The sequence below is a fragment of the Engraulis encrasicolus genome, unplaced genomic scaffold (assembly GCF_034702125.1).
Source record: "Engraulis encrasicolus isolate BLACKSEA-1 unplaced genomic scaffold, IST_EnEncr_1.0 scaffold_611_np1212, whole genome shotgun sequence".
NCBI lineage: Eukaryota > Metazoa > Chordata > Actinopteri > Clupeiformes > Engraulidae > Engraulis > Engraulis encrasicolus.
The window spans coordinates 455-25,674 of NW_026945930.1; the positions used below are offsets into that span (position 1 = coordinate 455).

The 25,220-nt window shown below is 45.0% G+C and overlaps 1 protein-coding gene across 1 annotated transcript; it reads left to right on the forward strand.

Annotated features, from left to right (window-relative positions):
- Nucleotides 1–8,121: 8,121 nt before the first annotated feature.
- LOC134444590 (centrosomal protein of 120 kDa-like) lies at nucleotides 8,122–22,543 on the forward strand (the record flags this gene model as incomplete). The annotated part of the gene is made up of 17 exons (XM_063193850.1): nucleotides 8,122–8,363; nucleotides 9,157–9,313; nucleotides 10,095–10,209; nucleotides 10,481–10,616; nucleotides 11,680–11,825; nucleotides 12,385–12,582; nucleotides 12,899–13,123; nucleotides 13,330–13,505; nucleotides 13,933–14,063; nucleotides 14,547–14,733; nucleotides 14,911–15,060; nucleotides 16,525–16,707; nucleotides 18,612–18,708; nucleotides 19,280–19,435; nucleotides 20,455–20,544; nucleotides 21,329–21,421; nucleotides 22,382–22,543. Coding segments are annotated over exons 1-17 (2,451 nt in total), but the record flags the coding sequence as incomplete, so codon positions are not given.
- Nucleotides 22,544–25,220: the final 2,677 nt, after the last annotated feature.

Here is a 25,220-nt window from a genome sequence, read left to right on the forward strand (position 1 = left end):
ATGTCCCATTTATTCCTGTTCTGGTGGAGTATCATTGTGTCTGAAACCAATGTAGCTACATGTCCTTGGTTTTAGAAACATTAAGTTCCAACATAGCTTCCTGACACCAGTTCACAAAATAGTCCATGATGGGGCCATGTGCCCTCCAGCAGGCTCACAACTATCATCCACAAATTTAACAATGTGGCGACTGTCAGTATTCGAATGACTGTCGTTAGTGTAAAGGATGTAAAGAAGAGGAGAGAAAATGCAACTCTGAGGGGAGTTGGATAGTTGGAAAGCTTTTGAGAAATCTGTAATGACATGGGTCAGTCATGGGTGAGTGGTTAGGGTGTCAGATTTGTAGCCCAAAGGTTGCTGGTTCAAATCCCAACCTGCCAGGTTGGTAGAACTAGGGGGGAGTAATTAACTATTGCTCTTCCCCATCTTCCTCCATGACTGAGGTACCCTGAGTATGGTACCGTCCCACCGCACTGCTCCCTTGGGGGCTGCCCCCTTGCTCGGGTGAGGCATAAAATGCAATGTTGTTGTGTGCAGTGAACAATTGTGTGCTGTGGAGTGCTGTGTTACAATGACAATGGGAGTTGGAGTTTCATAGTTAGTTGGGCTTTCAGCTTTCTTTTGGTCTTGGAGCCCTCAAGGTGTTTGAGAATGAGGTTCAGCACATGTACCCTGGACCCTCCTGTTAGTTTTTATGCAAGTTGTAGGATGTGAAGCAGGTGGCTTGTCCTTAAAATAATGTTCTGTGACCACTTTTTCCAATAAGTGTAGGTCCGCTGCTAAGGTTTTCGAGGTCCTAAGCATAACTGGTCAGGAGGCCCCCTCGTGATTAAATAAAAAAAAATAAAAAAAAATGTCTTTTAGTCAATCTCAATTTAGGAGGCCCTAATTTTGAGGGCCAAGTGATAAAGGCCCTAAGCGCTTTGTTTATGCCTAGCAGCGGCCCTGAATGGCAGTCTGAAGGTCAAGACTCAGACAAAATCAAAAAAGTTCTAAGGAGTTGCTCTGCACTGGACAGTAGAGGACCACAATATTGTCTGGTGTCTTGTTTAACTGTGGAATGTTTAAACGTCTCTGTTACATTGGATAAGAAAAAAAACAGGCTGCTAGCTGGATGGTCTTTAGCAGTTCATGTCTGAGATGTAAGGAAAGGTTGGGAAGTGGGAACTCCTGGGGAATGACCGAATCTGAAAAAAAAAACGTCTGGGTCATGACTATGACCACGGTTCCCTTAGCAGGGACCAGATCTAACACATGGGACGTGACGTATGCACGGATCCAATCGAAGCACTTTCTACTCACGCCGAATGGCTGAGAGGCTGTCAGTCATCCCCTGGGCCCGCCCTTAGGGCATAAATAGCTGGGTATGACGCAGCCTCGGCCTCTTTCAATACTGAGCATTATGCCCAGCAAGGCACTGTAATCGCCACGCAGTGTTAGATCTGGTCCCTGCTAAGGGAACCGTGGTCATAGTCATGACCCAGACGTTCCCTATCGCAGTGGACTGCGATCTAACACATGGGACCGTATCCCATCACGCGTGAATTACAGTGGAGGCCTAAACACCCACCTTATGGGCTTATTATTAATAGGGACAAATGCAGGGATAATATGTGGTGATTAACACATTATAGACCAACATGTTATGCATTTGTTACCCTTCCAGATGAGTTGTAAATCTGGGTAATCACAGGTTCCCTGCTCCCAGAACACCCTGCAGAAGGCTAGGTTCACTCACATCTAACATGTGTGATGAGAATTCCAACTGGCTGCTCTACATATGTCTTCTATGGAGACACCCTTCAGTAGGGCCCAAGAAGAAGAGACTCCGAGTCGAATGAGCGCGCAGTCCCTCTGGAGCTACCAGGGATAGCTCCTGTAAGCCAACTCAGTGGTTTCCACTATCCAGCATGATAGGCTTGGTTTTGACAGAGGCCTAACCTTAGCCTGAGTGCCAAAACACACAGATAACTGATCAGACTGCCTGAAAGACCTAGAGCGCTCCACATCGCAACAGAGAGCCCGCACCGGACACAGTTTGTTCAACTGCTCCTCCTCTGCTGATGCAAAGGGAGGAGGTGAGAAGCTGACTAACTCAATGACTTGATTACGGAAAGGAGTAGATACTACCTTGGGCGTGTATGCGGCATTTGGACGCATAATGACCATGTCACCCGCACCGGAGAACTGCATACAAGTCGAGCTCACTGAGAGAGCATGAATATCACCTATGCGTTTTGCTGACACCAGGGCCAGCAAGAAAGCCATTTTTAAGAAAAGAAGCTTCATGTCCACCTCACTCAGGGGCTCAAAGAGAGGCCCAGTAAGGGCACGTAACACTACTAACAGATCTCATGAGGGCACCAGCTGTTTGTGAGGGGCCCTGAGCCGTCTCACCCCAGCCATAAATCATGACACCAGAGGGTGGTTACCAGGTGTCGCACCACCCCCTATGCCCACATGACAAGCAGAGATAGCTGCCACATACACCTTTAGTGTAGAGGCAGCCTTACCGTCATCAAACATGTGCTGCAAAAAATCTAATATGACACCTACCGCACAGTTGATAGGGTCATGACCCCGTGAGATACACCACTGCTCAAATAAGCCATTTCAGAGTATAGAGAGAGCGAGTTGACGGGGCCCTAGCACTCTGAATAGCATTGACTACTGCCTCAGATAGTCCTGATGCTAACAGCCTTCCCCTTTCAGGTGCCAGGCCCTGAGTTGCCACAGCTCCGGCCGGGGATGCCATATGGATCCCCCGCCTGTGACAGCAGGTCCCTCCGTAAAGGCAGCTCCACAGTGGCTTAACTGACATCCTGCTCAGCTCTGTGACCCATGGCCGGTTCGGCCACAGGGGGGCTATTAACAACAGTTCTCTCCTCTCCTCCATGACTCTGCTCAGCACCTGAGGAATTAGAGGCACTGGTGGAAATGCATAAAGCCGTCCGTCCGGCCACGGATGTGCCAGTGCGTCCACCCACAGAGGTGGGTCGTCTCCCCCCAGAGAGAACCAAAGCTGACAGTGTGTGGTCTGTCTCGTGGCAAACAAGTCCACTTCGGCTTTGTAGAACCGCAGCCATACCTGATCGACCACCAGGGGATGGAGGCGCCGGTCTGCTGCCTGCGGGTTTGACCCTTGAGAGTAGGTCTGCTCCACAGTTGAGATGACCTGGAATATGAACTGCTATGAGAGACAACAAATGATCTGCTGCCCATAGCAGTAACTGTTCGCCAACCGGTGTAAAGCCAGGGAGCGCATGCCCCCCTGGCGATTTATGTATGCCATGGCCGTGGTGTTGTCGGTCCTCACCAGCACATGATGGCCTTTCACCACTGACTAAAAGTACCGTAGGACTAGAAACACTGTCTGCAGCTCCAACACATTTATATGGGCTTTGGCCTGTGCTGCAGACCAACGACCGTTCACCGATCTCCCGTTGCAGACTGCCCCCCAACCAGTTGTAGACGCATCGGTCGTAATTACCACTCGGTGCGTCACTATGCCTAGAGACGCTCCCACGCTGAGAAATTGGGAGGATCTCCATATTGTGAGGGCCTTTCTGCACTTCGAGTTCACTACCATTTTGTGGTATTTGTCTTTGGAGGGGTTGAGCTTCAGAGACAGGTACCACATTTGAAAAGGTCGCATGCGCAGTAGCCCCATTGGCAGGGAGACTGCGGCTGCTGTCATCATTCCCAGCAGCCTCTGGCAGAGGTGAGATGACACCCATTGGCCTATTCTGAATTGGGCTACACAGGCCTTGATTGCGGCTGCTCTCTCCTGAGAGAGGTGAGCTGTCATAGTCACTGAATTCAGTGTCACTTCTTCCTGTTTATCACAAAGCCCAATTGGCCTAGGTGTGCCTGCACAAGACTGGCCTGCTGTGCCGCTAACTCTTGTGAGTGGCAGCAAAGAAGGCAGTCGTCCAGAAAGTTGAACAAGCGCACCCCCTGCTGACGCAATGGTGCGACTGCCGCTTCCAGACACTTTGTGAAAAGAAAAGGGGATAGGGCTAGACCGAAGGGGAGACGAGAAAGCTGATATGCTTTCTCTCTGAATGCAAATCTGAGACATTTCCGATGCCTTGGCACCACCTTTATGTTAAAAATATGCATCCTTTAGGTCTATGGTTACAAACCAGTCGTTTGGTTTCACAAATTGAAGGAGCTGGCGGTTGGTCAGCATCCTGAATTTTCTTTTCATGAGTGATTAGTTCAGCCTCCTTAAATCTAAGATTGGCCGAAATCCCCCGCCCTTTTTCGGGACTAGAAAATACCGGCTCTACAAGCCTGCGTTTTCTTCCCCTTGTGGCACCATCTCTATTGCATTTTTTAACAACAGGGAGTCTATTTCCTCTTGTAGAAAAGGGACCTGGCCCTCCGGAACTACGGTTTGAATCACCCCGCTGAATTTTGGCGGGGGGCGAGCAAACTTATTACTAACTATATTGTGTAGCCCACTGAGACTGTCCACAAAACCCAAGGTGATGCCTGTGCGCATTTGCGCCAGTTATCCATGCATGCCTCTAGACATGGCATGGAGTCTTTTAATTGGTCGGGGACGCTTCCGCTCATCGCCAAACCTTTTAATCTTTGATCTAGACTCAATTGGTCGGGGTTTTCCCCGCTCATGGTCAATTTGTCTATATTCGGCTTTATTCCCGTCCCGTCTAAGGAGGGGGTCAAGCTCGGAGGGCAGCTTGTCACACTGTTTAGGTAAACATGGGTGAGAGAATGCTGTTTTAATATTGGATACAGAGAGGGGGACAAAACATTTTCTGTTTGTGTGTGTAGTGCTTGTGGAAACTGGCACAACGTGCTTGACATGAGCGGTGCATGTGAGCAACGGGCAGTCCTTTTTTGCTGAGGGGAACCCCCCCCTCTTCAGGACGCGATCCTCAGGTCCGCGTCCTGTTCGCACCACCAAGGCGGACAGTAGTCTGGCGCGGGATGAGCGACGCGCTCTGCTGCTGCTGGGGCCTGTGGCTGAGGCTGGGGCGGCGGCCTAAACAGGTGTCGCTGCCATCCTCTCCTTACCGGCATCTTTTCCCATGACCCGCCGGGCGGAAGGGCACCACCAGGAGTGGAGCCTGCGGCTTAATTTGACTCAACACGGGTATCTCTGCAGCAACGCCGCTGTGTTGATGGAGCATGCTGCTTGTCCCGCCGCCAGGTAGGACTTTTCAGCTAGAGTGGCCTGGAGCCTGGCCACTGGAGACGGCAGGAGAGGTTTGCGACCCAGGTGCAATGCAGGTGAAGAGGGCGACAAGTAACTCGTCACCGTATCCTCCACCGGTGGGAAGGAGAGATAGCCACACTCCTTGGCCTGGTCCATATGCATGTAGGCAGCAAAACGTGGGACTGGGGCAAGGGCCGAATAGGGGTTGCTGCAGGTCTTGGTTAGCTCCCTGTGCACTCCAGGAAAAACGGGATCGGGCAGGGCGCCGGTGTCTGGGGCCCAGCCTAGTATTCACCATCCAGCAATGACATCTCTGAGCTGGGGGGGTGGGAAGAGGGTAGTCACCTCGTGCAGCTGCAGACCCAGTGTCCTCGAACCTACCGGGGGAGAGGATTCAGCGTGCCGGAAACCACGAGTTTTTGGGTTCCGGGGGGAGTTTGGTTCCAAAGCTGAAACTTAAAGGAATCGACTCATATTCACCATAATACCCCTCTGCATCACTGAAGTCCTCTGGCTGTTCCTCCGACTCCTGCCCAAATACCAGCTCTGGCAGGGGCTGGTCGTGGAAGCCACGCGGTAACTCCACCGCCTCGTGGTGCGACCTCACTCTTGCATGTGGGGCTGGTGCAGCTAGCTCCCCTGCTGCCTCGTGGCGTGAACTCCCGCCAGATGGCAAGGTGGGAGCGGGGTTGGCTGTGGCGGGCTCGCGACAGTCATGCCCCTCCATATCGTGATCTGTGCTGCCTTCGGCTGTGGGAATCTCCTCAGCCTGGGCAGCAGCTTCTCTCGCCTCTCTGCGAGTCCAGTAAGCCGAGCGCTTAGTGATTTTAGCGAGTGTCAGTTCAGCACAGCATTCGCAGGTAGCACCGCCCGACAGCGCTGCCTCGGCGTGCTCTCTGCCGAGACAGACAATGCAAAATCGGTGCCGGTCCCCTTTGTCCCTGCTGTGCGGGCACTCCGGGTACAGCAGCCTCGACATCCTAGACACACCAGAGAAACAGTTAACACTCACAATCGGTCCGAATTCTAAAGAAAACTACCGAGTGAATGCTCCAGTTAGCTAATGTAGCAACCACTAGCAAGCAGAGCTAACAGAAGTAGCAAACTTGCAAGCTAGAAGCTAATAGCCAAATACAAGAAACAAAAATCAACTCGTGGCACCCAAAGCCTGTGACCAGAGAAAATCCACTCACCGGCTTGAAAGAGTTGAAGCACACGGTTGAAAACTCGAATCTGAGATAAAGTCGTAGTTGCTTGACGGATCACTTCTATCGAAGTATTGAAAGAGGCCGAGGCTGCGTCATACCCAGCTATTTATGCCCTAAGGGCGGGCCCAGGGGATGACTGACAGCCTCTCAGCCATTCGGCGTGAGTAGAAAGCAAAGAAACTCAAGAGAAAGAACAATCTCTTGGTGGGGAATGCATTGGCCACGGTGTAGTACGGGGGCGTTGCCTGAGGACACGAGTGGATGGAAAATTAACTCCCTTACGCATGGTCATTGGTCAGTGGGTGCGATGGATGCCATTTTCGTACTCCCTTGCACATGGTCAGTGGGGGCGACACCATGATGGATAATTTGTGGCCAAGTAACGGCAGCTGTTGGTCAGCAGTAATTGCTGGGGGTAATTAAGGACAGCTGACAGACATTCACGCTGTCCTATGACCTGTTCCACAGTGAATAACATTTCCGTACTCCCCTCGCCATCATTTCCTACTACGCTGTTATGACGTGAGTAAGCCCTCTTGTCTCAAGCCTCTTTGGTAGAAAGTGCTTCGATTGGATCCGTGCATACGTCACGTCCCATGTGTTAGATCGCAGTCCACTGCGATAGGGAACTTGAACACAGACCTGTATTAACCTAGACTGGCAATGCCCCTCGAAATTTTCGGATTTCTCAGAGCCTCAGAATCGTAGTCTGCCATCTTGGTGGAGACTCCCGTAATTACGTAATGACGTCATGCACCGATGGGGTTTTTTAAAAATATTTTTTTTGCAACACTGGTTCACTAGTTAAGTTGGGTCAGGCCATGTGTAACGTCTTTAGAACAATAGCTCTAGTATAAATTAATGTTCTAGAAAAGTCTCGCTCTCAAGTGGCTCCTTATTTTCACAGCTGCAATGTGCTGTGCCGTGTTGTTGCTAGGTTACCTTCAGCGTCCTTGGGTGGGGGGGGTTATTAATAATAGCACAGTTACCGGTAGCTTCACTGAAAACGTACGGCTTATTTAAGAAATATACATACCTATATACACAGTTGTCATTACATCTGAGTTAAGTACATAAAATAAGCTTTACACACGTAAGCATGGCCGATTCAGTGTCACAAATATCCACAAACCTGCATAAGCGGCAACGAAAACAGTCGGCTTCAGGGTTGCCAGATAATACTGATTATGTTCGTCCATTTTTACCCACAGACCGCTTTCCTAAACGGCCCCGATTGGGCGGGAAACCGCCCGATCTGGCAAGACCGCTCAGCTTCAGGCTCTCTAATAAAACATTTGGAGGTAGTGAGGGTTATTTCATTAGTGGAGTGAGAATTTAGACGTTACGACTTGTCAAAATCTTACAAAAAATGATTGAAACCCACTTTGATAACGTTGTAATCACCGTTTGAAATCGTATGCATTCCTATGGGGCACAGCTGCGATAGTCTCCACTAGGCGGGGCTACGTCTGTGGGAGGCGCCCACAGGGCGCGAAAAAGGCAAAGATGGCTGCGCCCTGTCAATCCGAAAAGCTGCCACTGGCTAGAACAGCCCATTGCCAGTCTAGGTTAATACAGGTCTGTGACTTGACATAGGTTAACACTAGTGCACTATAGGCCTGTAGATGGCAGCAGTGTAGCGTGTTACATGCCGCTTGCCGTAAAACACCGACGAGTAAGAACTACAACAGGAAGTTGAATTGTTTTGAAATGCCATAGAGGCGGTAACACAAGCGCCCTGATTACTTCTCTTACTTTCCTCTCTTCTCTGAGTTTTGGGATGTAGCGGTCGTGTGGTCACTGGCAAATACCATGCCACTTTAGATCAAATAGATGTTCACATGTTTATTCTAAACAATTTAAGTCGTGTCATTGGCAGAGCGAGGTATCGTATTTTACAACCATTGCTAGCGACCTAGCAATGGCCTCCAAATCCGATCATCTCCTCATCGTTGTTTCCATTCTCGAAGGTAAAGAAGCAATCTTCGTAATCTTTTTGTGTGATTGTTTTTGTTTTGTTTTTCCATTCCACAGACTTAAGTGTCAGTTGTGGTTGTTCAACCTGTAATTAGTTTGAGGAGCCATGGATATGGGCTGCCCCAAACTGCTTTGACTTCAGTTAATGACGTTGATGACTGATGCTGGTGTTTGGCGTGTGTTGTCAATGGTTTCCTCAGCACCACCGCACAACCGTATGTAAGGAACAAGTGAGTCAGAATGTGAGACAGCGTTTTAGGTTCTGCAGTAAGATTGAGATGTTTAGACTATTTGGTTTTTGGTCCTCGGACAATGTGTAGAACAGCATAGTTGACACTCAACCGATGACCTGAAAGGGCTCTGTGTTGTAGGCTACATACTGTTGTGCTTGATTTTTAATTCCAATAGCCACTACTGGAAGCTTTTTGTATTTTGCATAGCTTTTTGTATATTTTAGTTTATGTGGTAAGTATATATTTTCGGCGTTTTACCTTTATTGGAATGGGACAGTGTGGCATTTAATAGGAGAGAGTTGTGGAACTTCAGGGTTGGTAAAGCCTAGTTGATGGTTGGGAAATGACCCTGGCTGGATTCGACCTGATACCCATGATTGACAGTACACCATGGGTGTATTATTGTGCGCCAGAGCACCCCCCTAGGATCCACACGCTTTTAGCCACATTTGATTGAATATTAGGCTACACATTGTCTACTGGACTTTTAATGGACCATATAATATTATCATCAGATATGAAAGTTTGCTGGTTTTGCATTATCTTCATTTAGGTCGTCACTTTCCAAAGATCCCTCGCCAGACCTTAACAGTGCAGGCAAAGTTTGATGGAGAACAGCTGTTCACAGACCCTGTGGACCACCGGGAACAGCCACAGTTCTGCACTGAGTTGGCGTGGGAACTGGACCGCAGGACTCTGCACCAGCACAGGTTACATGGGTTTAGGGCTGGGATGATTAATCGACTAATTGTGACTAATCGACTATAACAATTAGTCGACAAGAATTTTCATAGTCGACTAATCGTTTCATTTAATTCAATGCTTTTTTGCTTACTTTACTAATGCTTTATTACTTTATTGAAACCTAACATTGCCCAGCACGTATGAATTGGACGTTATATCTCAGAGTAAATAAGCTACTATCATGATTTAAAGCTCATTGTGAGCTCAGGGACCTAATTTTAACGGTTTCTTTCTTTTTTTCCAATTTCCTTGAAGATTAAAGTTCTAGAGTACTTGAAAAATTAATCGTTTGACTAATCGACTATTCGAAAAAAAATAGTTAATAGCTTAATCGGGAGAAAAATAATCGTTTAGGACAGCCCTGCATGGGTTACACTTTATTTTGTTGTCGCCGCTACAGTCGTTAGGTACAGGGTAACAAGCTATGTAACGATATTGCAACATAACATTCTGTGCAGTTTTTCACACAGAAAAGTTGTTAGTCAAGGTGGGTGGGGCGCGGGGGGTTAACCGGTATCAGATACATGTGACAATCATGCCTGGAAAAGCTATTATAGTGTGCTGCAGTTGGATATGAAATGCACTGGTACAAAAAAGTTGCCACAAAAAAGGTTACAAACTCTAATGTGTCACCGTTGAAAGACCGAAAGACCATCTACATATAGCCATGATATCACGGGTATTATGGGCGGCAGAAGCAGCAGGCTAATCTCCTACCATCTCCACTGCCCATGATCCCTGTTGTAGACTTCAGCGGACTCCCATCAAGCTGCAATGTTTTGCTGTAGACTCCACTACGAGCCAAAGAGAGTGTGTCGGTTATATCATTCTCGACCTACGATCAATAACAGAAGTAAAACAGGTATGTTGTTATTTAATTACAGCCTCTATTAAGCCAACCTGACTTGTGCTGTGTTATTTTATTAATTAAATCATCACAAAAAATATCAGTGCGTGCATGCACTGCCATCACCCTGTCTTTTTGTATCCCATACCCTGTAATGATTGGCTGTCAGTTTGGATAAAAGCCCCTTCTAATTGTAATGTAATGTATTGTAATGTAATTAATGAATGTATGTAAACCTCTCTGTGTGTGCTGCATGCACTGGTGTGGGCCTGTCTTTCTTCCTCAGCCCCCAAAGTGGTTCCCCTTGCTCAGCAGCAAGTACACCAAGCTGAAGCCAGAGCTGCTGTTGGCCATGGTGCTGGAGAACGACGAGAAGCAAAACCCTGAGGCACCAAAGCCAAGAGAAGCACCACCAAGACAAGGTAGGTCCAGTCCAGTGCATTTTAGTTTTAAAAGACTGATTTTATTTTGTTTTTGTTTTTTTATGGGTCACATTTGTCAGATAGGTTCAATAAATTTCTTCCCTAGCAAGAAATGATGGGCACCCAGTTCACAATTGCAATCATTATGTTTTAACTACTTCAAAACCAAGACTAATTCCAAAACATATTGAACTCATAGGTGAACAGTGTCTTAAATAGGAAGAGGTGCATACTGTACAGCTAGTAAAATCAAGATTGTGGTGTCTTAAGGGGAAAAGTATCTGTATGTTCCCAGGGCTCTAAATTAACTTTATCATCAGCCAAAATGGCTATTAGATGTTAATCTTAATAGCCCAAAACACACTCACTAATGTGTTAAATTGACTAGTAAGTTTGTCTTTTCTACGAGCCATAAAGAAATTTCACCAGCATTTGGCCAGTTGGCTGGTGTTAATTTAGAGCCCTGTATGTTCCACTAAAGTGTTGGGGTGCTAAGAGGGAAATCATCCAACATGATTTTCTAGATTTGAAAGTAGAGTGTAGTAGTAGAGTACTGTAGTAGAGTGGTGGGAACTCTGCAGTGTAGAGGTCATCATTTGGTTTTGAAAAGGCTACACCCTTCACATTACATTATACTTAGCTGACGCTTTTGCCCAAAGCGACTTACAGGTATTTAGATAGAAGGTGTTGGCTACTGTCCCTGGAGCAATTTGGGGTTAGGTGCCATGCTGAAGGGCACTTCAGCCATGGCTTGAGGGGTAGGGAAGGGTGGGATTCGAACCCTCTGATCTTAAGAACACCTTAGGCCATGACTGACCCTTTACGTCCTGATGTGTGTTCTCTGTAGTGAGGAGCCAATACTTTAGTGGCACACCATTACATTGATCAGTCATGGTGTGATTGTGTCTGAAGCCATATTTGGATAAAAACTGAGGGGCAAATTTTTATATTTCTGAGAAGAAAGCTGTCCTTGTGTCTCTGAAACGGACGAGAACGCAAGACCCTATATGGACCTTCATCTGCTTTTTCCTCTTATCCTCTCCCTCTCCTCTCTCCACCTCAGGGAAAAATAGTTCTCTGGTAGCGATGGGGAAGCTGCAGCTGGTCCTGAATGAAGAGGAGGGCTACCATCAGCTCGGCAACGCTGACAGCTGCACAGACATGTTTGTCCTCTCCGTCACAGTAGCCTGTGCATCCAAATTAGAGCAGGTAACCCATACTCATGCAGCCTTCATCCAGTGTGTATTTTTTTCTCTGGCAACGCAGTAGTAAGAAAATGTTAAAAAAATAATAATAAAAATTCTCCCAAAATATTTTTGCTATAGAAGGGTAGAGAGATAGAGTGGTTGTAAATGTCATAGAAGTTACAGTATACAGTGTTTTTTTTTTTTTTTAATTATCTATATCCATTCATTTTTTAATCAGAATTACTGTACATTTTTAAATGTCCCAGGTCGGCAAGCCAGAGTCGTTGTCACATTATGACAAAAAAAGTGAATTCATGGCAAAACATTTTTTGAACGATTGGTTACAATGTATCATAATGCAGTGTTTTTTAAATATACGTACATAATGTAAAAGTCATTTGAAAGATGCTATTCTTTCCAGATGTTTGATCGTCCCTGTTTGCCTCCAGAACTTAACATTGTGGAAATGTTCTCGGCAGTCTAGACTGTCTCGTTTAACATGACTTCAAAGGGCTAATGAGGAGAAACTTTTTTCTGTCGAACTCTCATGGTTTTTTTTTCTGTCGATTCCTTTGCTTTAGCTAATAGGGCAGACAACTCGGCTGTCCACGGAGGGCACAGACTTCTTCTTCTACTACACCCTTTTTGGAAACGACATCACAAGCGAGCCTTTCCAGAACGTGGTGACGCCCAGTTTCGAGCCGGAGAGGGCCTCCGTACGCATCCGCAGTAACGAGAAGGTCCTGCGCACCTACCTCAGTCAACAGCCCAATCTAGAGGTAAAAAAATAAATAAAATAAAACAGACTATATTTACAGTTCCCAGGAATTACACAGTGCATGCGTCCACAGTAGGGAGAGGCTCATTTGCACCTACCGCGCAGTCAACAGCACAATCTAGTGGGGGAAAAAACAGACGCACACACTGTTTACTTGCAGTATCTAAGTATGCTTCATGTGATGTTAAAAAGTCGCTCGCAGCGTTGGCCAGCTGCCAGGCTGCCATCTCTGCTGACTGCGTTTGTTTGTTTGTTTGTTTTTTTGTTTATTTATTTATTTATTTGTTTATTTAGTTATGTATTTATTTTTTCCCCAGATTCACTTGTGCTGTGGGAGCCACTCTCTGGGCAGTGCTGAGGTGTCTCTCTCCACTCTAGGCCTGACCAGTACCCCTCTGAGTACCCATCAAGCCACCGTGGAGGGGGCCTTCGTCCTCCACCCCCAAGGCCAGTCCAAGCCTAATCCCCCCTCTGTACCCACTGATCTGCAGCCCACCGTGGGGGTTTCGGTCACACTTAGGAAAGAGACAGCGCCGCCCCAGGTACTAACTTGGAAATGTGGTGAATTGACCGCAACATTTGAAAATTTTAAAACCGAGACTTAAAGGACCAGTGCGTAATTTTAGTAGTTTAAGCACATTCAACCAAGTCTGTGTATGAAATGCACTATTCAAATAATCATTTGTTGCCTTGACACATACTGGATCCTTCAAAGTTTCAAAAAGAGCCCCTGATTTTATTTTGACAGGAAGCTGGGAATGCACATCAGATGGTCCAAGGGGCTGAGGCGACCGACGAGCGTCCTTTGTCACCTGTTCTACCACCAGCCATGGCAGCTGGGCCGTCTGCTGGGCCCCCTGCTCCAGCTACGCTTGCTCCACGGTCGGGTTCACCCTCACCTTGCCCTCCTCCAGGCGGTGGCAGGTAGAATTCGATTTTTATTTATTTTTTTCAAGACAAAAATTACATACTGGACCTTTTAATGCCTTGCCATCTGTAAATGTTCCATTCAATTCACATTTCTCTCCACGTTACGCTTGGGCGCGCTTCTTTAGAGGACATTGTCGCCAGACAAATGACCAATCAGCAGACGGGGCAGGAGGGCCAACGATGACTCATTACATATGCGCAGATTGCATGTCACTCACGACCAAACGTCAGCAATTGGTTGAAATCAGATGCACATTTCAAACTTCACCAAAACTCACCCCTCCCGTGCCGCTAGTATACAATTCTCAATATCAGACCGTCTGTACCAATGAAAGATGTAAGAGCAGGCTATCTTAACGTGTACATATCCTGTTGATTTGTCATGTTAACTCCTCTTAATTCTTACTTGAAACTTTGGCAGCCCTGGTCACAGGTTGGGTGGTGTGACCAATGAAGCGGTCCATACAGAGAGTGATGCAGAGAGCCTGCGGGGGGAAGAGGAAGAGGAGGAAGATGAGGAAGAGCAGCTGCCAAGGACAAACCTGCTGCCTGGTAAGAGGCTGTGTCACGCATCAAGTTGTTTTGTTTTTACCGACAGTCGGTGTGTTTATATCCACATACAAAAAGGATTATGAGTGCATTGCGTTCATTATGTCTTCTTGTTAAAGGGCATGTGCACTATCTTGAACATCAAGCCCCTTTTCTGAGTTGTCTGCAATGTTTTAGAGTCCCCCTCACTGTTTATTTATTTATTTATTTTTTGCTGCTGTCTCCGTTATTTGGCTCATTTGGATTTTGTCTGAACCAGCTTAAGAATGGCCATTTATGAGCATGCCCATATCTGTTCTTAAAATCACCCTAAACAAACTCAGAAGTTTGAATTGAATTTTGCGAATGAAAGAGAGAAAAAAACCTACAAAATGCTATATAAAACACAACAGAAATCATGTTTAGCTACAGAATGGTTATGGAATCTTCAATCATCCACCCACACAACCTTTTATGTATTTTTTTTCTTGTTTCATATTTTGTCAGAGGCGTGCCCCTCCACTTCAGTTGCTCCTCCCACACAGAGTTATGCAGAAGGAGACCCCCAGGGCTCCGTGTCTGTGTCTGCTCCAAAGGTGGCCATTCCCCCCTCAGCGCACCACTACTGCTTCTCCATGGACCTGCGCAGTGTTCGCGACCTCAACACAGGCTTCCCAGTCAACTGCACCCTGAGGTGGGAGACAGCTTGAATTATAATGTTCTTCTTGGCACACTTTAAATGTTGTTTTTATTGAGTACTTAGTTGATAGCTGTTGTTTGTCTGAAATGGTGCTACAGTATATTCAGGAGAGAAAGCGATTAAACAATCATTTGATGTTAATATAGTTGAACCTCTCCGGCCGCCACACAGATATGCGTACCAGTTTTTTGGCAGTGCCGCCCCCATCATGACCAGTCCCCCGGTGGAGGTGAAGAGGGGGACGGAGGTGTTCCTGCCCCAGTCCTACTGTGCCTTTGACTTTGCAGCACTGCCACAGCAACTCCAGGACACTTTCCTCAGGTAAACACCTTAGCATTGTTTAAGTTGTACTGTGTTTAAGTTGCGTTTTTTAGGCCCTGCCTTGGCCTAATGGCAGGGCACTGGGTTACTACGCCGGCGACCCGGGTTCGATTCCGGCCCAGGCCATTTGTCAAATCTTTCCCGTCTCTCTCTCTCTCCCCGCTCATTTCCTGTCCCTTTGTAACTGTCCTGTCACAATAAAGGCATAAAAAGGCAAAAAAACATTAAAAATGAGAGTTTTTTTGTCATATTGTCAACCTTTCTTTTTGTCTTAGAGGGAGGTGGGGGTGGGTGCTGTGTCTATTGTGTGTTTTTGTAACTGTATCAGACGCTCTGTAAACAGCACAGAACGATTTTCCTAAAGGATGAATATTCTATCTTATCTTCTCTATGTTAAAAAACCCTGTCGTAACGTCTTTTGAGTCTTACTGGAAGTGAGTCCTGTGTGCATCAGTGCTCTAATGTTAAGCAATGGTTGCATTCCAATATGTGACCTTGCGTCCTCCACTTGTGCTTGTGGCCTCGTACCACGAAGTAATATGTCATGATGATCATTGTTTTGGCTAGGCTGACAGTGGGGAAACTTTATCATTTTCTCCACGGAGGTGGGGCCAGAAGGCGGGGCGAGGCTACAAGCACAAGTGGAGGACACAAGGTAGCATATTGGAATATACCCCTTGTCTCATTCAAATACAGCGATGGCAATGTAGAACATATCTGATCCCTTTCTGAGTTGGTTGGTTTACCCACTTACACTTTTCCACTAATACTTTGCTACATTGTTTTCCACCACTGTACTAATAAATCGGTTTTGCCATCTTCTTTATAGTTCTCATAGAACTGTGTACATGTGGTTCAATCCGCAAATATCCACATCCACATCCAGAATCAGATAAGATATCTTGCCTAAATGGCCGAAATTCTCCTTTAAGGTGCTGTTTAAAGAAGAATTCTGTCCAATTTCATGTTATAGTTGTGTTACGGATAGGGATGCAAATTATCGATTAATTCATTAATCATTAGTTGATAGCCTTATCGATCGACTTCCGATTAATTGATAAGCAGCGTTTTCTCACCGAAATCTCAATGTTTCTCGAAAAAAACCTACTAAATCTACAAATTTTTATTAAAAATTGAGATAAAATACCACATTTAAATTAATTCTATTTTAATTCTTTAATCCAAAGGTGATTTAAATATTCAAAACTATTCACACCGCTCTTCACACACACTCTTCACATGTCCATTTCACCTGAGTGTCTTGTCAGTTGAATTGTCGATTAATTGCGATTAATGTTTTTTAATCGATTAACGCATTGATCGATTAAAGTCGATTAATCGATTAATCGTTTGCATCCCTAGTTACGGATGTGCGTGTGTAGCATGTTACATTGTGTGTGTGTGTGCTTGCGTGTGTGTGCGTGCGTGCGTGCGTGCATGTGCGTCACCCCTCTTGTGCTCCAGGGTGCCCCTGGTGGTGGATATGTGGCATAGGGACGTGAGCTCCAGGGACGTGCTGCTAGGCACCGCCAGCATCCAGCTGTCCCACCTGCTCACCGCCGAGAGGAGGCGCTTCATGGGGCCCGCTGGACAGCAGCACTGGAGGCAGAGCCACACACAGAGACTTGCTGTGCTTAAAACACATGGGTAAAACAATATATATATATATACACATTGTACTGTACTTTTTTATTTTTTATTTTACCTTTATTTAACCAGGGAAACAAAATCACATTGAGAATAAAATTCTCTTTTACAAGTGAGCCCTGGCCAAGGCGGCAGCACACGCCACACTTACATTTACAGACAGGACACAGACAAAACAGGACAGATTAATATGGATGAAGAGATAAAAGTACACAATAAAAAATGTGTGGATACAGTATATACAGTCCCTCCAGGATTTTCCACTGGGATTTTGTGATTTTTGCGGTCAAAATGTCTGATTTTGTTGCAGCATTTTCTCATTTTTTGCTAAGATTTTGCGGCATTTTCTCATTTTTTGCAAAGATTTTGCACCCCTTTCTGGGTTTTTTTGGTAACTGAAAACCACTGCACATACAGCCACATTTTGAATATTAGGAGTAAAACACTACAAGTACAAAACACACAAAAGTGTTGAAAAACACTCGGTAGAAAAACACTTGTCACACTACAAAGCTGTTCATCACAATAGTGATAACACACCCACTCATAAAGTGCAGAAGAAAAACATTTTTACAGTGGAAAAAAAAGAAAATAAGACTGTCCAATTTAGATGTCTACTTCAATTGGCTCATCTGATTCCAAGACACCACACTGAACTCTCTGATTGTAATACAGGAACACAAGAGCCGTCATGTTCCTACATGATGTTGCCCTCCTCCTGTTAGAGAGAATGAGTTTATATGCCCTCTTGGTTTCTGGACAGATTTTATGTAATCCCCTTTTCACTTTAATATGAGTGCAGAGCAATTTTCTCCCTCCCTGAAGTGTTATTTCATGTGTGCATGCTTGCTGTCACCTATTTGAAGTGATGTTGGTTTGGGATTTCATGGAGGACTTTTTTAATGCCGCTGTGAGAAGTAGACAGAACAGCGGTTTGCGGGCGTTTGGCGTTTTCACGTGGATGATATTGTCTTCGTGTACGTTACAGACATCCCTAGTTCCAAAAAATAACGGAGACATCTACTGAATGGACCGAAAAGCGCGCTCTCTGTCTAGCGGCTGCGCTGAACAGACCATTTGAGAAGACGCGCCTGCACTCAGGTTAAACAGGCACACCGCATTCACTCTCCCCTCGAACGCGTGCCAATGAAATCTAATCGAAGTAGCCAACTCCACGCTCAATGCGGGAGTTGCATCTTGCCTGCACTTCTCAGAGCATATGAAAAAAAGCAGGGGATTGCCGGTGTTCGGGCTGTTGTTTTCTTCTCTGGCTGTTTCTTTCGAGTGGTGACGCTGCCTGTACTAACTGAACATATAGCGCACGGTATCGGCAAACGTCTCGTGTCGTCCTATTTTTGTGTTCCGATGTTATGACTTATGGAGTTTGAGTGAGGCGCTTGACAGTTATCCTCCTTATCTGAAGACGTCGTTGTGTTTGTGGTCTATTTAGGCCTACAGTGTAGACGCCTGAACTTAGTCTGTCAGATTCTGGGTATCCTTAGGGTATCCTTAAGCGTCCGACCGCGATCGACCTATTGAGCACCCCTGCCACAGAATGTTGAAGGGGACAAATGGGGAAATTTTGCGGGAAAAATGCGGCTTTACAGGAATTACGTGGCATCGTGAAATTATGCGGAATATCATTGAATTTGCATGAATCCACGCGATCGCTGAATCGCGAAAAACTGGAGGGACTGTATAATTTAACCTTAATTTAATGTTATACAGGTGTAGGTTTTCTACAAATTATCCTGTCTAGCTCATACAGTAGATGATCTATGTAACATATAGTAAGTCATTATATTACTTTTCACTTGAAATTGTAAGTGTGACGCAGAGAGACTGTGCTTAAAACCCATGGGTAAAGAAATGACACATTGTGTCTTTAATTGTTGTTTTTCTAGATCCAGTGAGAAGGTGGCCGAGCTGAGTTACGTCACCACCTTGGAGGACCTCGGTCTTGTCAGAGACAAAGACATCCTCGTCTCTGATTCTTCACTGGTCTGTTATCAGGGAACTGTTTACAGTTTTTATAGTCATTTTACAGTTTTTATAGTCATTGTTGCAGTGTTTGTAGTCATTGTTCAGAAAGATTTGTCTGGCCTTGCCACCCATAAACCCAGGGCCGCCGCTAGACATAAGCAGAGTACGCAGAGTGCTTAGGGCACCAACCAGTGCTTGGGGCACCAACCACTTTGCCCCCAAAAATTGGGACCTCGTACGCTGAGATTCACTAAAAAAAACGCCATGAAAAAAATATTGAATTACATTACAAAACATATAGTTATTAGTTTGTGGATTATTAACATTATTATTAATATTTATTATGAGGGGGGCCACCTCAGCAGTTATGCTTAGGGCCTCCAAAACCTTGGCAGCGGCTCTGCGTAAACCTTTGCTCAACTCACATTTCCTGGGACGGGGTCACTCATGTTGCCAGATAACATTACCAATCAGTAAACGGGTGAAGTGTGTGTGTGAATGATGAAGCTTTACATACAGTATGAGGAGATTACATGTCGGGACATTGGATTTGAAAATGTGAAAATGCTCTTGACACGTTTTTTTACAGAGTGGAAATCCAGTCCAGCCGATTAGCGGTGGTGCGGTGGCGCCCCCTGCTGCCTCTCATGGTGGTTTGACTGAGCCACGGGAGACGCCCGAGTACAGAGCTGCGCTGGAGCTGGAGATGTGGAAGGAGATGCAGGAGGACCTGTTCGATGACCAGGTCAGATGATGGTGATGGTGGTGGGGATGATAATGATGATTATGTTGGTGGTGAGGATTAATAGTAGAGATGTACCGGATCCAGATTTGTAGGATCCTGCCGGATACCGGATCCACTGCTTAAGATCCTGCCGGATCCGGAACCGGATACCGGATCCTATGAAAGGGTTGAAACACATAGCCAACTCGCACACGTGGGCCCTTTTTATTACGTTGCCGCAAACTGTTTTTAAGACTCATTGGCTTACTGCCACACTGCCTTCAACGGCCGTTTCCAAAGGGCTTTTCCTCCATGCAGCGATTGGGGTTGTGAAAGAATGACTGAAAAGCCTAGGCTACGTGAAAAGTAGAGATGCCCCAGATCTTGATTTTTAGGTAACTGCCGGATACCGGATCCATTGCTCAAGATCCTGCCGGATCCGGATAGTCTGAAAAACCCTATTATCCTGCCAGATCCGGAACCGGATCTTGGATCCTGTACATCTCTAATTAATAGTAATAACAGTACATTAAATTACGATTCAATGTTGCAGAAAGTGCTCCATCATTGTTTCGCTGTCTGTGCATACATACACATGAAAGTCCCACTGAGGCATTTCAGTTCGAACCAAAATCTTGCTGTCTGGGCATCACTGCAAACATAACCCGTTCTGTGTCGGTGTCTTCATTCTTAATCCAACCGAATAAGGTGATGAATAATTATCAGAAAGTGTAAGATCTCTGAATTAAAGAATCAACAGATTTTATTGTTTTACTGTTTAATTGGTTAAGATGTGGAGATTGTGATTTTCACACAGGCCGCTGAATTCACACAGGCCGCTCTACTTTCCCCTTCCCTTCCCTTCCCTTCCCTTCCCTTCCCTTCCCTTCCCTTCCCTTCCCTTCCCTTCCCTTCCCTTCCCTTCCCTTCCCTTCCCTTCCCTTCCATTCTCTCTCTCTCTCTCTCTCTCTCTCTCTCTCTCTCTCTCTCTCTCTCTCTCTCTCTCTCTCTCTCTCTCGTGTGTGTGGTTTCCCTCTCAGCTGAAGAGGAGGGAGCTGAGCCACATGCAGGCGCTGGCTGAGGAGTGGAGGAAGAGGGATCGGGAGAGAGAAGCGCTGGTCAAGAAAAAGGTCCGTCAGACAGCTGCTGAAAGCCTTATACTGTCCCATTTTTGGAAATAAGCTTATTTTATACCTCCCCTAGCGTTAAATAATAGGGAAATAATAGCAAACAAATAACAAAATGAAAGTGTGAATATAGTTACCTTAACCAATCAGTAACGGAGCTTGCAGATGAGTTCCGCGTCATCACTCTCAACTGTTTGCTGATTGGCTAAACACTGAGAGAACCGAGCTCGAGGCTTTTGCCAGACTATGTGCGGAGCCAAAATCTTTGGGTGGAGTACATAGGATGGCGTCGCGAGGCTAATGATTACCCTTTGCCATGTTGCTCTGTGCCATGTTACTCTGCGCTGTACTATGTTCCATTGTGCCACGTTACACTGTGCCATGTTACACTGCGCCATAATACTGTATTCTGTGCCATGATACACTGTGCCATAATTCTGTATTCTGTCGATGTTACACTGTGCCATGCTACTGTATTCTGTGCCATGTTACACTGTGCCATGTTACACTGTGCCATGTTACACTGTGCCATGTTACACTGTGCCATAATACTGTATTCTGTTGATGTTATACTGTGCCATAATTCTGTATTCTGTGCCATGGTACATTGTGCCATAATACTGTATTCTGTTGATGTTATACTGTGCCATAATTCTGTATTCTGTGCCATGTTACACTGTGCCATAATTCTGTATTCTGTGCCATGTTACACTGTGCCATAATTCTGTATTCTGTGCCATGTTACACTGTGCCATAATTCTGTATTCTGTGCCATATCTGTGTGTAGGAGCAAGAGTACAACCTTTTAGAGGAGCAGTTACAGAAGACGCTGGCTGAGCTGGAGAAGAGAGAAAAGAACTTGGCCCATGCTGAGCTAGAGGTGAAACTATGACTTATGCTAGACCCAGCTACTAGCCTACTATTGACCTTACGCCTCTGAGAATCCTGGTCCAAACCTACGTTGACCCTATGACTCTACAATCTCTATCTATCTCCTCTTCCTCTGCCTTCCTGCTATTTCTGCCTCTCCTCTCTACCTCTCCTTTTAAATCCATCTCTAACAATGATGTTTTCCCCCCCCATGTGTTAAGCACTTTGAGTTGCATGCCTTGTATGATACAGTGCTATACAAATACAATTATTAAAATTATTATTAAACGCACGCACACAGGCATTAGCAATCACCGGAATATGGGCACTGGGCACATACTGTCTATATAAAGAAAAAAAGTCCTGCTTCAACCAGGATTTGTCTGCTCCCACTTATTTCTGCTGCTTATTTCTTACACTTCTGCTGCTATGTAAATAATAAAAAAATAAAAAAGGAGAAAAGAAGAAACCGAGTGCGATCCACTTTTTCACCTTCCATGACGTTTCGGGTGAAAAATAAAAATGAGAGCAGAAAACTTTTTTTCTTTTTATCTGGTTATTTAATTTGGTTGTCCTGCTCCCAGGTCAGCCGTTTGGATGTGCAGGCTTTAACCTACTACTCCTTCACATAATGACTATATAGTCATGCATTAAATGTGCCTAAAACAAAGCAGATACTCATAAACAACATAACATCTCAAACCACCGCAGTTGTATACTATGAAAATTGAAGGAAATGTTTGGTATTTTGTTTTCGGACGGTTTGTGAAGACGTGCAAAGTTGCAAAGTTAGTTGTGGGCAACTCGACTTCTTTCTGTAGCTTGAGAAACGTTTAGCCTGGAATCTGAATTAGAATTGCGGATGTCTGACAGTGGAGCAGAGGAAACCTTTCCTGGCTACAGAAGGAAGTTGAGTTGCCCACAGCTAAACAGTTTTTACTAATTGTCTGTCTGTTACACGTGTGTGCAGACACAGCGGCTGCAGCGTGAGCTTCGTGCGGAGCACGAGTTCTCGGTGCGCGAGGTGCAGAACAGCGGGCGACGACTGCGCGAAGACTGCGAACACCAGGTGGAGCTAGAGAGGGCCAAGATCCGACAGCTGGAGGAGGAGAACGCACGGCTACAGCAGCAGGTACCATAGATAGACGCCCAGCAATTTGGATTGTTTACTCGAACTTTTAACTAGCAGGTCCTTGTGTAGTATCCTCTTACCGCAGATGCGGTCGCCGGCGAGCCTATTCTCTATTTGCTGAAAATACTTAACTACATCATAACAACATTACTATGACGGTACTGTACAGTAAGGTTATAACATGGATGTAGACACTGCTCTCTTAGATACAACCAACCAGTCAAATGCTGGTGAAATTTCAGTTTAGCTGGTAGAAAAGAGCAACTTACTAGCCGCTTTGACCCATTAGTGAGTGTGTGTTTGGCTTTGTAGGATCAACATTTTTGGCTGGTGGTAAAAAAAAGTGAATTTAGGGCTCTGATTACAACAGTCAACTACAGCAGCAGGTAGACGTGCGTGCGTGCGTGCGTAGTGTGTGCGCTTAGTGTGTACGTGTGTGTGCATCTGCATGTGTGTGCACACACGGGCTTGACATTAACTTTTTCATCCACCAGCCACTGTGGCTAATGGTTTTCCCAAGGCACTAGCCTTTCAGGTGTTACACTAGCCACAGATTTTATTTTCTTTTCTTAATCATGATAATGTATGTCTAACCTAATATTTGTCGTCTAATGTATATCGGTGAGGTGCTAAGAAAGATGAGTGTATAGCTTTCTACACGGGAGTATATCAAGCAAATAGAAACTGAGTTATTGAGCTCTTTCTTGAACTTAAATGCAAACAATTTAAACACAAGGGGCAAACAGCAGAATATAGGCTACTATGATGCGCATGTCATATCAAGGAATAAGCTGCCAGCCAAATTGGCTAGTGACACTGAAAGTACAAACCCCAACTCCGATGAAGTTGGGACGTTTGGTAAACAGTGAATAAAATCAAAATGCTATCATTTTCAAAACATTCAATCTATTCATTAGATGGAGAATAAGGAAAAGACAACATATTAAGTGTTAAAACTGAGAAAAAATATTGTTTTGGGGGACATATGTACTCATTTCTAATTTGATAAATCCAACACGTCTCAAAAGAGTTGGGACGGGGACAATAAATGGCAGCAAATGTCGAGGAAGACTAAAAACAAAACAAAAGACATCACTTAACAGTTAAATACATTAACCGATGAGATGATTTTATATAAAAAACAGTGTTAATTCCTATCTTGGACATGCTTTCACCAGCTTAAATGGTGGGTGTATTCCTTGTCATGTTTTGCAATGTTCCTTTCTGTAGTGCTTACAGTGTGACAGGTCTTGACCAAAAACCCACCATTTTATCACCTGCTGGTCCTTATGATGGAGCCAAACTGTTAAAACATAGTAGAGAATGCAATTTGACCTTACTATGTGGCAGTAATCGAAGATCTCCCTTCAAAATATAATGCATGAGTGGCTTTTCATGCTGTTTAAAACCCATTTATACCATTCAGCACTGTATTTAACTCTAGATGAGTGAGAACATCTTAACCAATGCACTACTGCACCCGCATGCCATCATGGAGGCTGACTTTTGAAGCTAGCACTAACACAAGTTGGATGGTCCATTTTTACTGTAGCACAGGATGTGCAATGCTCTATTATTGTCAAAAAGAATGGACTTCTACAACTTCTGCTGACTTCTGTAAGCAAAAGACAGTTTCCCATGTCTTCTGGGTCTATTTCAAGTGAGCTCAGGTGCTTAGGAGAATGTTACACCCCTGTATCATTTTCATGCATTAAGCATTCTTAATATGGTCAATTTTCAATAGCTCTAATTCCTGGAGTGCTAGAGTGAGACTACAGCCAATATATATTTCATGATGTCATGAACCTATACAATGATTTTATTAACAAAAATATGTCTTATATACACTCAATCGTGGTAAATCAAAGGGAATTCAAAAATGTATGTAATAACTATGGTAATTATTCCCTTTGCATCTTTAATTCTGAGTGACTCAGTCTCTCTGTGATGATCTTATACCTGGACACCTATATTGTCCGTCAGTACAATTCATTTTGAAATGTTCTTCTTTGTTGTTTTATCTTATTTGGATGTTTACTAAATTTCACTGATCCCCGTCCCAACTCTTTTGAGACGTGTTGGATTTATCAAATTAGAAATGAGTACATATGTCCCCCAAAACAATATTTTTTCTCGGTTTTAACACTTAATATGTTGTCTTTTCACTATTCTCCATCTAATGAATAGATTGAATGTTTTGAAAATGATAGCATTTTGATTTTATTCACTGTTTACCAAACGTCCCAACTTCATCGGAGTTGGGGTTTGTATTACAAGCCACAGTCAAGTTTTACCAGCATTTGGCAGGTTGGCAGGTGCCCGTGTCAAGCCCTGGTGCACACGTGCAGTTCATTGTGTCCTGTTTCCCTTTTTCTGTAGTTTTGCTGTGCACAGGTTCCTTGTACAGGTACCTTCTTTGGCATACATTGTGTTGCTTCTGTAAAATAATAAAAAATAAGAAAAAACTTTCAATCATAAAAACACCTTGTATCAGCAATCTGCAAGACAACCCACCTGCTGAAAAACGTCTATTTTCTGTCTTCCTCTCCCAGGCTTCTGGCTTCTTGCCTCTGGCCTATGTTTGACGTGTCACTAACAAATCAAGCCGTTTTCCTTCTGACCACCACAAAATAAAAACGGAGATGTTACTCGCACGCACACGCACACGCACACATGC